At 39.0% G+C, this 13,832-nt stretch overlaps 1 protein-coding gene across 1 annotated transcript; it reads right to left on the bottom strand.

Moving 5' to 3' along the window:
• Positions 1–6,434: 6,434 nt before the first annotated feature.
• LOC134207266 (syntaxin-1A-like) lies at positions 6,435–9,586 on the bottom strand. The gene is made up of 5 exons (XM_062682988.1): positions 9,554–9,586; positions 9,393–9,488; positions 8,958–9,318; positions 8,765–8,820; positions 6,435–6,860 (listed from the first exon to the last, which is right to left on the bottom strand). The coding sequence occupies exons 1-5, from the start codon at positions 9,584–9,586 to the stop codon at positions 6,435–6,437; spliced, it is 972 nt and encodes a 323-aa protein (XP_062538972.1).
• Between the last annotated feature and the right edge of the window lie 4,246 nt (positions 9,587–13,832).

Below are 13,832 nucleotides of genomic sequence, written 5' to 3'. Positions count from 1 at the left end.
CCAGTTGGGCAGCTATTGCAGATGCGCTCCTGCGTCTTGGAATTCCCGAGTACCTGTACAAGATTCTCAGAAGCTACTTTCAGAATCGAGTACTAGTATACAATACAGAGGCGGGTCGGAAGTGCGTTGACGTAACCTCAGGGGTTCCGCACGGTTCCATACTGGGTCCGGTGTTATGGAACGTCATGTACGACGGTGTCTTGAGGGTGAAGTTCCCGGTGTACGTGGTAATCGTCGGCTTCGCTGACGATATTACGCTGGAGGTCTACGGCGAATCTATCGAAGAGGTGGAGTTGACTGCAGCCCACTCGATCGCAATTGTGGAGGAGTGGATGAGTTCCAGGAAGTTAGAACTGGCTCACCACAAGGCTGGGGCGGTTGTTGTTAACAACCGAAAGTCGGAGCATCAAGCGATGATAAGGGCAGGCAACTGCGCGGTCACCTCTGAACGCTCCATCAAACTCTTGGGGTAATGATCGACGATAAGCTCACCTTTGGTAGCCACCGGATGATGTCCAATAGCTCTGCGGTTTATGCCAGCAAGCGCAAGCTTCTGGCTAGTGTCGCTCTGTCCATACTGAGGTATGGGGGCCAGCTTGGGGCACGACCCTACGTATTAACTGCTACAGAACGAAGTAAGAAAGTACGTATAGGCTCATGTGCCTAAGAGTTGCGAGCGCGTACCGTACCGTGTCGCTCGATGCACTTTGCGTCATCACCGGCAAGGATGGTAAAAATCGCCTCACCCTACATTCAATCGGCACTCACCCATAAACATATTCCTGCTATGAAACACACCGTTTGTGTCGCTCCATACCAAGAGTCAAACGTTCACGCGAATGAAGAAGATAAAACAAACAGATGAACTTTTGCCTACACGGAAGAAAAAAAGTACCCAAAATTGAGTATTTTTAAACTTACTTTTGAGTTATTTTTTCTCTTCTCTTTCATCCACTCTTTCTTTTGTTGTCAAAAACAAAAGAGCCAAACAATCCAACAACGCCAGTTCAATACGGGAAGCCAATTTTGAGTTTTATTACCTGAGGTCGAAATTGAGTAAATTAAACTTAAATTTGGGTCAATAAATTTTCAGTTGGGTACTTTTTTAACATGGGAGTAAAGGCAAACTACTTCGACCCTACTTACTCAATTTTGGCTTCCCGTACGGATGTTCGAGGTTGGGTGAATTAAACTCACTATTGGGTAGTTTATTTCTTCCGTGTACGTTTAATTTTTGATTGTGTTTATCCACCGATTCTCTCATGTATGGACTGGATCGCTACGCGATGCAAAGGGAAAGATTCGCAAGTGAATGCATTCTTTCAATCACCGTGATCCTTTCCGAAGCATTCACGGGATCGTTTACCGCAATTTTTGGTAAAATATCGAAGCCTTTGCTGGTAAGTCCACAATAAGCAACGGATGGGTGGCAGCAAATCCAACTGAATTTGTTTACTACTTCCCATGCGATGAAACTTTTTTTTTAAAGCGCATCATTTCTAGGTTCAAGTTTTTCGCCTGCTTCACAAATTAATGACTATATTAAATTTATTTGCGCAGTTTTTATTTTAAAGTTTGTTTTCAGCTTACAAGATAATGCGTCAATTAGCATAAACTGCAGCATTAAAATTTTCATGGAGAGGCATTTAGCTCAGGACAACTTCCTGGATACTGGATAGAGCTAGGTGATAAAATGTCGTTTAGGTAAAATGCGCTACAATTTCGTATATAATAACTCAACATTTGTCCAAACAGCTTAAGCCCTGCCATGGCTTCGAATATTTAGATGGTTATGCCAAATGTCAGCTCTTTTGTGAATAATTTTGCATCAAATGGATGAATATGCGCTTGCAATCGGTTGTCAATCCATTATTGTCCACTTTTGGACTCTGCAAGTTGCTACAGGGAGCTTGAAGGGCATGTTCATTTTTTAACCAAAACTGCTGTTCGGCAATTCATTTTTCATGATTTTTCATCAAATAAGGCTGAAACAAATATGATTTCCTTCTTCTGTAATGTTGGTCTTTGCATATCGAAGGGGGTGGTAAATAAAAAATAAATTGGTAAATTGATAAAATCTCATCAGTTTTCTTAAAGATTTCTTTGGGAAAGCTCAATATTTTATTTATTTTTTCAAGCTTGAAAAACGACTGTATCATATAATAACTTTGGGATTAGCGGCTTTTCAGTTAAATCCATTAACCCGGAAACTATTGAACCAATCGGCGTGAAAAGTTGTATGCAGGGGTTTTTGGGGCCGGGGAAGGTTCTTAAGATGGTTTGAATGGGGGAGGCTCCCATACAATTGAAGCATACATTTCTGCATGACTCGAGAACTTATCAGAGAATAAATCATTTTTTGGCGAAATGAAGTTCGTCGGGTCTGTTAGTCTTATATCTTCTTATTTAGAGTTCTGAAGAATCCATCAACTCGAGTTGAAATCGATCTTGAGTGCGACGCTGCAATCAAACAAACGATTGACACTTAGATAAAATAAAATCACGAGTTAGATCGGGCAGATTCGTCTAGTAATAAAATAAAACCACAAATGATGACAGAAGATGCAGAAGAAGAAAGTTATATTTGTTCCGGACTTAATTGGTTATCTATTTGAAATTGATCGCCAACTATGTTCAACACCCCTGGAATATGTTGACAACTTTTGTGATCATTTTCCAAGGCTCTCATAGATGTGGAAAATTTATCCGCAGTACAAATAGCACGTGCTATCAGAGCATTCATCGCCACAATCCCCCACGTGGCGGCCCGATTTTCAAAAATATTTTTTTAGACGACTATCTTGCGCTCATTTTTTGTTGCGATTATAAATAAGCGGAGGAGTAGATTTTTTTATGAGCGGTACAATATGAGGTTCCCTCGAGCAACCCGTAGTGTAAATTTCCGTCTCCACATCAAAATATGTCATGCGACAGCGCAATTATTCTGACTTTTCATCATGGTTATGCATTTAAAATTAATGACCGATCACAATGATCACTTCTGGAACAAGGGAACATATTTATTTTTGCATCAAAATATACTGTGCGGTATTCTTATTGATTAAGCATAAAACAGATTATCCCGCATTTAAATTAATAATCGCCAGGGTGAATATGGTACAGGACTTATTTGTATTTATGCCAGTAATGACCACACATTCCAATTAAACATTAAAAATAATTATCTGTTTTCCAATTTTTTTTCCATAAATTTACCACTTTTGAGAAGCTGGAACATTTGGATTGTACAATATATTTTATGTACACATACACTCAACCTCATATTTTCATTTGCAGTAACATAATCCCATGTAAGCCATTTGCAGTACCATAACATTCGTAAATTACGTCACATTTGTATAATTAATTATATATGTTTCTACAAAAAGCGACGTTTGAAGGTGGGTGATACATCACTTCATTTTTTACGAGACGTATTTTCTGGATTTCCTCTATAAAATTTTATGGAAATTAAAAACTTCATAGAGAAGGCTGATTTAAAGGGTGTAAAAAAAACTTTCCCCTTTAGAATAGGTTTTCCGTTCAAATTTCTCCTGTGAAATTCAATGCAATTTAGAGCAGTTTTGCGTGGAAAGAAGTAGGGTAAATGATGTATCTTGGACAAGCGCAGGACATTCATTAGAAAATATATCGAGATTGAATAGTATAAAACAATTGAAAACCACTAGGTTCATCCAAATACATAACCTATGATTGGTCTTGTGTCTCCATTGCCCAATTTTTGAGTAAATTACGTTTACTAGGTGTAAACTGTGATATACAGCGAACCGAAATATTTTCTTTTTGGACATCAAATATATAATTTCGACATGGAAAATGCATATATTTTGGACAGAGTCATTTTCTCCTAATTTAAAAATAACCACCTACAGATCTCAATGGTATGACCTACCTACACGTATCCACATTCATTTAAATGCATTTATTTGCTTAACTGACATAGATTAAACCAGAAATTAACATTGTTTCGAAATCTTATCGATATCATTAAAAACAGCCTGAAAGTTGGCAATTAATGGTTCATCCATGTACTGTACATGGGATGACCAATAAATGTCTGATGCATAAAAACATAACTTCATTTTGGTCACTCCTTTTTCATCCGTCTCAAGTTCATGCTAAGCGATTGGATTGTGTTAGTATCTCAATTACAATTAAACTTTGGCCGCAGGACCTCAAGATTGCCGTTTGAACCAATTTAAACGTGTTTCAGGTGCATGTTACGAAGAGTCCTATAATGCAGGTTCTCCTGCATACTGGCGTCCAGCAGGCACTTTGGTAGAAAGCTTTACATTTTAGATACTTTTAAAGATAAATAATAGTTGATTTGTGAATTCTCATCAGGAGCCGCTAGAGTTGAGGTAAAAGTATGCAATGATCCTACTTTCGATAAAAATTGTCCTACACATTATCTAAAACTGATCGAAGAAGCTCAGGCTTGTCCAAAATATGTACATGTCCAAAATATATCATTTACCCTAATTTCTTTTTAATTTTTTTTTTAATTTTCAGATATAATCGCTTTAAATATTGTGATCAACATGTACTTGATGTGTCAAAAATCTTCTTCTACTGTGAAGTAGCCGACTTTTTATACTTGAGAATAAACAAACCAGAACAATAAATTTGACAGTCAAGTTAGCGATCAAATTCTTTATGCGAAATCTGGGAAGCTATGGTTGAATCATGTTGGTCACAAACGTTACATTGCTTATCAAAGCCTCTTGTGCTATAATACTTTTGCTTGTACTGGATGAGAAATAATCTTAATTTCCCGAAGATAATTCAGTTTTTTTTTTTTGTGAAAAATCAAAACAGTTTCTTGTGTAAATTTAAAGGAATTTCCTGACAAAATTAAAAAAAAACTTTTTGAATGAATGACAACACGTTGAAATTCAGGAGACTTTTTATTTTTTAATTCAAATTTTTTTCGTGAAAATTGGAAGTAATTTCATGTGCAAATTCTAAGCAAACATAAACCGTTTAAAATAGAGGAAATTTCTAGATTAATAGTTATCAGAATTTTCGGCTTTCAGTCTCATTAAAAATGTTGATAATTTCAAATCATTGCTAACGTTTCGGTCCAGAGGTTTGGATCTTCATTATCCAAACCCCCGGATAGAAACGTTGACAGTGAGTTGAAATTATCAACATTTACAATAAGCATTTTTTTTTGCCAATAAAACAAAAATTTATCAATGCCTCTCGAAGATGATTAAAATTGGGTTTCATTCCACTTTTTATTTCGAAATTTTGTGTGATTCAATTTCGAGAAAAATCAAAATATGTTTACAACCTAAATTTAATAAGAATGTGTATCTTAAGGTAATATTTTAGCGGGTGAAAAATTAAAATTTATTCGTTTCAAACACCTACTACTCATAATCTACTGACACTAGCAATACCCGAAATCGAATATAAAACGGCAAAAATACGGCCAAAAACTTTTGCCGAGGGTGAACCTAAACTTTTGGCCGGGAGTGTACATCTCTATATCTTTCCCTATGCCGATAGTTTTCATTTCATTCTTTATAATTGGATTATAAGAAGACTATATTCTATAAACATTTACATTTCTCGATCAATATGACCCTAACATATTATTCGGTAAACAACCACACAAACGTATCAAAAAATGAGTTCATCTGAACCAATCAATCACAATCACACGAACCAAAAAGATTCAATCGCAAATGAGCGTTCCCGATAGAATCACCTGACCCACATGGAGCACAATCGTTTTGTTTCGCTTGTTTTGCAGTCATTTGCTTCCAGGGCTCTCATTATTCTTAATTCACTAGAAAATAAAATAAAATTTAAGTGAATTTTTGTTTGGCCATTTACTTAAAATTTAAGTGAAACTTTGATAATTTTTTCTATAGTATCCCTATTAGTGATGTGTATCCCGTCCACTAGAAACGGACGAGAGCAAAAATGGGAGTTGAAAACTATTTCATACTCAAACATTTTGCTTCGCAAATCGTTCTCATAATGCTTTTGCAAAATGTTTCATTAGCGATAGTTGATAAACATACATTTCGCTCTGAGAACCCCACTCATATATTTTTCATACATTCATTTTGAGTAGAATTCACTAGAAGAGTATATAAATATTATTTTCAATGTTTTCTAATGAATTCCACTACATTTGTTTTTAAGATGCACTTGAGCTTTTAGTAAGTTTTATTTGATTCCAGTAAGGCCGATGAATATTTCGATTTTTAAAGTTTACATGACTTTTAATAGTGGAATTAAAGTGACAATTATTTTGAGTGAAAATAGAAAAATACGATTTAGATGACATTATGGGTTTATTCGTTATGTGAATTATTTTGAGTAGGAATTTCATCGATTATTTCTTTTGATGTATTTTTATAAGACTGTAAACCCCTGTAGAGTGAATGATTGCTAGTTCAAATCAGATACTTCTTTATTGCCAAAAAAACAGCAATCACCACCAGAAATGCTAACAGCACCAATAGGCAGCGACTAACATCTATGCATAACCATTTCCCACCTCCGGCCTTCCGATAGTAGTGATAGGCCTCCTTGATATCCTCTGCCGCAACGGCCACATGTTGAGCCGCGTCTTCAACCTTGGTTTCCGCCAGGTTCAGCATGCTGCCGTGCTCCATCACCAGAGTCGAAAACAGTACAAACAGATCACGCATTTCGAGCATTGTTCGTTCCAGGGATTGCAGATCTTGATAGCGGCCCTCGACGGCCTGAAGCGTTTCGGACGCTGCTGCTTTGTCGATTGTGTCAGTTTTTTGGAAGCCCTTTTGATCCTCCAAAGAGTGACGCCGGGAGGACTGTTGATCGCTTGTATCCACATTGCACTATGGTCCAGGACACAGATTTACGCGGAAAGATGCATTTTACGCCAAAACTTTATTTTTTTTTAGAAAAACTGTTAGTCTACAAAATTATTTGAAATAGTAAGGTCATCATTATGGTGCTACCAAAAAATAAGGTGACCAATCACATAAAAAATTGAAAATATTTTTTTCATTTTTCGGAATACTGACATGTTATGTTCTACAAAGTTGTAGCGCAGCTTATTTCAATAAATTTTGCTAAAAAGCTTTTTCTGTAGCTCTTAAGTTGGCTGATTTAGAGCAATTTTACCTAATTGGATTAGGGTGTACCTCAAAAAACAGTATTTTTAATCTAATTTTTGTTTTAGATTTCTCGAAAAAGTCGTCTTCATGTAACTTTTAGAGCTCAAAAAAATGCAACTTTTGATGGGTAAATATGCACAATATCTTTTTCCGATCAAAAGTAATAATCATTTTTCTGTCAAAATCACATTTTTTTCATAAGTTGATATCTCCGGTTAGGGCAGACCAAAAAAATATGTTCACACGGCATCTAAAAGAGAAATTAATATTCTTCATTATGTCAAATAATTGGGGATATGTTATTTTTTTATCTCAAGTTTCACCAATTTTACTAAAATCATGTTTTTTCAAATAAATTGATATAACTCGACAACGGAAGAAGATACAGACGATATTCTTATAGCAAAACACGCGTTTTGAAAAGCTCCAAAAGTCTTCAGAAGATGACATCCGTGAAAAATAAAAAATGAAATGAGCAGATCATAAATCTTGTTTTTTGAGGGACACCCTAATCCTGGTAAGTAAAATTACTCTAAATAAGTGAGCTTAAGAGCTACATTAAAAGTTCATATAGCAAAGTTGATTGGAAAAAGCTGCGCTATAACTTTGTAGAACATTTTACGTCAATATTCCGCAAAATAAAAAAATGAAAATTTTACATTTTTATAAAATGGCCCACCCTATTTTTCGGTAACTCTATAATAAGGGCCCAAGTATCCAGAACAACTTTGTAGAACAAATTTTGTTTCTTAAAAGTATGCTTCAGACCGAAAATGCATCTTTTCTCGTAAATCTAGCAATACGATGATAATGATAAAACTTATAAAAAGTGTTAGAGCTGTAGATTTTTTATTTTTCATTTCTCACGAATGTCATCTTCTGAAGACTTTTGGGGCTTTTCATAACGCGTGTTTTGCTATAAGAATATCGTCTGTATCTTTTTCCGTTGTCGAGTTATATTAATTTATTTGAAAAAACATGGTTTTAGTAAAATTGGTAAAACTTGAGATAAAAAAATAACATATCCCCAATTTTTTGACATAATAAAGAATATTAATTTATTTTTCAAATGCCATGTAAACATATTTTTTTGGTCTGCCCTAACCGGAGATATCAACTTATGAAAAAATAATAATTTTGACGGAAAAACGATTATAACTTTTGATCGGAAAAAGATATTGTGCATATTTACCCATCAAAAGTTGCATTTTTTAGCTTTAAAAGTCACACGAAGATGACTTTTTCGAGAAATCTAAAACTGGAAAGTAGATAAAAATTACTGTTTTTGAGGTACACCCTAATCCAATTAGGTAAAATTGCTCTAAATCAGCCAACTTAAGAGCTACAGAAAAAGATTTTTTAGCAAAATTGATTGGAATAAGCTACGCTACAACTTTGTAGAACATAACATGTCAATATTCCAAGAAATGAAAAAAATATTTCCTAATTTTTTTTATATTATGGGCCACCTTATTTTTTGGTAAAACCATAATGATGGCCTTACTATTTCGAACAATTTTGTAGAAAAACAGTTTTTTCTAAAAAATATAGTTTTGGCGTAAAATTCATCTTTCCGCGTAAATCTGTATCCTGGACCATAGTGCATTGGTATCAGTCGGAACGATTGTGGGTTGTGAGATGTCGCACTGCGACCGCGATATGTTGGTCTGAGATGAAACTGTAGGAAGAGAATTGCCAAAGCGAAAGTTTATGGTTTATGGGCTAGTTACCCTATTGATGTGCAAAGTTCGAGCATTTTCATAACACACAATAACCAATACCGAAGAGTCCATAAATCTCACCGATCGTACTTACCAACTCGTTTACATTCTTCCATCTTCTGCTCATAGTTCCTCACCAACGTCTGGAACTTCCAGAACGCGTCAAAGTATGCAGATTTGGCACTCTCTAGCTGGCTACTCCACACCAGGCTCACCAAGTCCGTACCTTCATCACCATCGACACCGCTCGACTCTCGGGTTTCGCCAGACTTTTGCTGATTGATTTTCTCCAATTCAGCCTGCATTCGTTTAACGCTGTTGAATATTTTGTGACATAGAGTTGCCGTATCGCTCAACATCTGACTGGACCCGATCGAAGCATCGTCCGAGAACGCACGTTCAATTTCGTCAACATTCCGCAGCAACTCAGCGATCCATCGAATGATTTCTGCGAACTGTTGAGCATTAAAATTTGACTAAGTATGTTATGTTACTAATCTTATGAAATGGAATGTCCTACAAAACCTACTTGTGCCAGATCGCAGACTATTTGTTTCTGGTTGAGCAATGTTTGGGGCCCATGTTGATGAGCGATCTTTTCAATTGATTGCGCAAATTGCCGTTTCTGAAAAATGAAGTTTTGAGTTTCATAAGCTTGCAGAAAGAGGAAAAACGAAAAAAAAAAATTGCCTTCAACAATGAGTTTAAACGGTCACGAATCATTTCTGCAAAATAACGGACGAGAGATTGACCATAACCATGCAAGTGGTAACAAATAACTGAACCGATCCTGACAAAATTTATCGTCGTAAGCCTAAAAAGCGACGAGTCCTGGTATCTCAACGCCGCAGATAGGTCGTTATATATGATATCATTCAATTTATGTTATCAAAGTTCTCACGAAGGCTTACATATAATCGAATTTTCTTAATGCAGTTTATTTTTCTTCTTTATCCCTTCACTGCTGAACATATGCATAGTCGCATATATATTTGGTATGTGTTGGTTTTTCTCGGTGACCAAAACTTCATTATATCAATATGGATCTGCTCTGCACGTATAGTCAATTTTGGAAACAATATGAATCAGTGAGTATTCATTTATGGCTTACAAACTGACAAATTTCTGTAAAACTAATCGCATTTTCAATGATTTAAGTAATTGACCGAATTTGTAGATCCGAGCCAGTCGTCCAATTGAGATTAGTTATGTACTTGTTCGCACGCAGTCACCATCAATGGCAATCAAATGAGTGAGACAATGAAGAACAAAATCACTGAGAAAACCATTTTATGTTTTGATTATTCATAGAATGTTTGCCAAAGTTCGGGCCGAAGATTCTTCAATAAGATGAATAATTCAACTGGTTCCAACTATTCGTTCCAATGTGACACCAATCCTATTATATCCAGTATCGGTCATTCAATAACGGGAAGAAATAATTGTAGAAATCGTCACTATCGTCGTTATTGGCACGCCATATGAAGAAACTGAACAGCTTAGACTGATAATTGTCTGCCCTGAACTGATGCCACAGTTGTCGGTTCCTTATGAAAGATAAAATCGTGATAGTATCGATCCAATCAATTCGAAAACATGAAAGTATTCGGCACTGATGAGAGAAAATGCGTTTACCTACCGTATTTTAGGGACAGGGGAGCGATATGCTCTAGCTAAGAAAATGCTGCTGCTTTCCCGCTACACTGGGGATATAGTTACTTTTGTATTTATTGATTACGGTGTAAATCTGGTCATATTATCAGGAGCACTTCGGTGCAGCTAATAATATGACGTCCCCTAACCCCTAATCCTACGGTATCAAGCGACCCGTGCCAAGGGAATGCATGGTCTGAGGGGTGAAATAAATAGCAGGCCGCTAACGGAGCCTGTGGGGTACCTGGGCACCCCCCTACAGTATAACGTTCCCTTACCACGTTATTGTGGAGCTCTAGCGTGGTGGACCTATTTTCTAGCCTGAAAAAAAAATGGCCATAACAGGTTCGAGCCCTTACGGAAGAAAAGCAGCTGGCAGAAAGTCAGACTACAAAACTCCGCAGACGCATGTCTATTACTGGAGCAACTCCAAAGCTTAGTAAGGTTAGTATGGCAACCGACCTGAAGGAGGCTAGCGCCAAGCCGGTATTGCACGAGAAGAAGGCTACTAAGATTCGTCGGGAGAAGGTTGCCGACCCTAAGGAACGACGGAAACCAGTTTCTCCTTCTACGAGGACTACCGAAGTTCGTCGGGAGGAAGGGAAGTTGTGAATCCCAAAAAGGCGAAGAAGGAGCGAAAAGCGGTAGAGGAGGCGAAGGCGCCATTGGCCAAGAAGGGGAGTGCCCGTAGAGGAAAAGGCACACCTTCCAATGGTCATGGCAGGAAGGACAGAGGCGAAGCAATTATCGTCAAGGCTGATGGTAAGAGCTATGCTGACGTTCTTAAGGCTCTGCGGGGCGATAAAAAGCTCACTGGCCTAGACGATGGTGTCAACTGCATCCGCAGAACGCAGAAGGGTGAGATGATCATCGTCCTGGAGCGGGATGCTGCGCGGGAGAGTTCCACGTCTAAAAAGTTGGGAGAAGAGGTGCTGGGTGATGCGGTTCAGGTAAAATCCCTTTGCCCAGTAGAGGTAATCCAATGCCGAGGCCTGGACGAAATTACCGAAGCCGCTGAGCTGGTAGCTGCACTGAGAGATCAGTGTTGCGTTGAAATCCAGGATACCGCGGTTCAGTTGCGGAAAGTTTATGCTGGAACGCAGGTTGCCTCATTCCAGGTACCCGTGGCTGACGCCAAGAAGGTACTGGATAAGGCCAAGCTGAAGGTGGGTTGGTCGGTATGCTCGGAGAGCGCAAAACAACAACCTCCGGCCTGCTTCAATTGCTTCGATTACGGACATAAGTCATATGACTGCAAAGGTTCTGATTGGAGTCGGCTTTGCCGGAGGTGTGGAGCTGAAGGTCTGAACTACGAAATCAAATGTAGTAAGAGAACCTGCTTTGAAGAGCTGTGTAGGATGGCCAATAATACTCCATGGGGGGATGCATACAGGGTAGTGATCGCTAGGACCAACAGCACACCTCCTGAGAAATCCCCGGAGATGTTAGCCAGGATCTTTGAAGGTTTGTTCCCAAAGCATGACTCATCGGACTGGCCCGTCACACCGTACGAGTCAGTGAACGTGGTACCGCTAGTGACTAACGATGAGCTTATCGCCGTTGCAAGAAAACTTAAGCTAAACAAGTCACCAGTGCCGGATTGTATTCCTATCCTGGTCCTTAAGCACCCGATTCATGCCGTTCTTGATATGTTCAGGAGCTGCCTCCAACGTTGCCTGGACGAAGGAAACTTCCCAGATCGTTGAAAACGGCAGAAGTTGATGCTATTGCCTAAGCGTGGGAAATCCCCGGGAGAGCTTTCGGCATACAGACCAATTTGCCTACTCGACACAATTGATAAGTTGCTAGAGAGGGTGATTCTGAATACATTGACGGAGTATACGGAGTGTGCTGGTGGCTTATCAAGCAACAAGTATGGGTTCCGTAAAGGCCGTTCTACCGTCGAAGCAATTCGGTCGGTAACGGAAACGGCTAAGATAGCGCGTGGTTTGAATAGATACTGTTATTATTAGATACTGTGCATTGATTACACTAGATGTAAAGAATGCATTTAATAACACTAGCTGGGCAGCTATAGCTGATTCCCAGCATTGTTTGAGAGCCCCGGATTATCTGTGTAGGATTCTGCAAAGTTATTTTCAGAACAGGATATTGTTAGTCGACACCGACGCTGGTCAGCAGTCGATTGAAGTGTCAGCAGGTGTTCCACAAGGATCGACCCTCGGACCGGTTCTGTAGAATATCATGTATGACGGACTATTGCGCTTAAATCTCCCGGCTGGTGTGAAAATAGAAGGCTTTGCGGATGATGTAATGCTAGAGGTCATAGGCGACACTCTCGACAAAGTTGTTTGCATTCCCGCGATTCGATGTTGAACGCAATGCCATGCTGCTTGTCAGCGGCATGGATACAACCCCGGACAACCTCGTTGAGAGGATGTGTCGGAAAGAGGTTATATGGAATGCGGTGAACACTGCGTCTCAACAGATTATGTCGAAACTACAGCGCTGGTGGCGTTTTGAACAAAAGTTTATGATACAGACTGATAGGTTACTATCATAGCTTGCGATCGACGGGTGGTGAGGCTACCACCCTTAAAGTCGATGTTGCGTTATAACGTCGAGTGCGTTAACATCGGCGTGACCGTTCTCAATAATCCTCCCCTGTTGTATTGCTTAATTGCGGGCCGGGGATACGTGTTGGAAAAACTAGGAATCCTCTCACAAAGAACAACAAACACGACGGCCATAACATCCCACTAAGATGAAGAACGGGAATCGTTCCTGGGCCCATAACCTGTTGGAAGAGCAAGGGAGCCCCCTTACAAAGAACATCAAACACAATTCAATCAAAGTTAATTGCCTATTTCCGGGGATTAACCCACCCTTGGATGTTAATGTACAATGTTATGAAAACTCATATGTGAATATGTACGTTATGTGGAAGATATTGATTTGGAAAATGTATTGGAGGTAACCACTTTCCCTTCGATGGGACTCGAACCCATGACCCTACAGTACGCTAGACTGGTTTTTATTTATTTATCATCAGACTAAGGCCGGAGTGGCCTGTGCTGCACATAAAATACTTCTCCATTCAGCTCGGTCCATGGCTGCACTTCGCCAACCACGCAGTCTGCGGAGGGTCCGCAAGTCGTCCTCCACCTGATCGATCCACCTTGCCCGCTGTGCACCTCGCCTTCTTGTTCCCGTCGGATCGTTGTCGAGAACCATTTTCACCGGATTACTGTCCGAAATTCTGGCTACGTGCCCGGCCCACCGCAGTCTTCCGATTTTCGCGGTGTGAACGATGGATGGTTCTCCCAACAGCTGATGCAACTCGTGGTTCATTCGC

Source organism: Armigeres subalbatus, chromosome 1, assembly GCF_024139115.2.
Source record: "Armigeres subalbatus isolate Guangzhou_Male chromosome 1, GZ_Asu_2, whole genome shotgun sequence".
NCBI lineage: Eukaryota > Metazoa > Arthropoda > Insecta > Diptera > Culicidae > Armigeres > Armigeres subalbatus.
The sequence above is the reverse complement of the archived record's forward strand: the minus strand, read 5'-3'. Positions and strand labels throughout refer to the sequence as shown.

Bases quoted from the DNA above. Each gene is read 5' to 3' on its own strand.
- LOC134207266 (XM_062682988.1), bottom strand. From the start codon at position 9,586: ATGATTCGTGACCGTTTAAACTCATTGTTGAAG. The intron at 8,821-8,957 runs GTAAGTACGATC...CTCTTCCTACAG, and splicing joins GGAAGAATGTAAACGAGTTG to TTTCATCTCAGACCAACATA. The intron at 6,861-8,764 runs GTTCCGACTGAT...CCTGGACCATAG, and splicing joins ACATCTCACAACCCACAATC to TGCAATGTGGATACAAGCGA.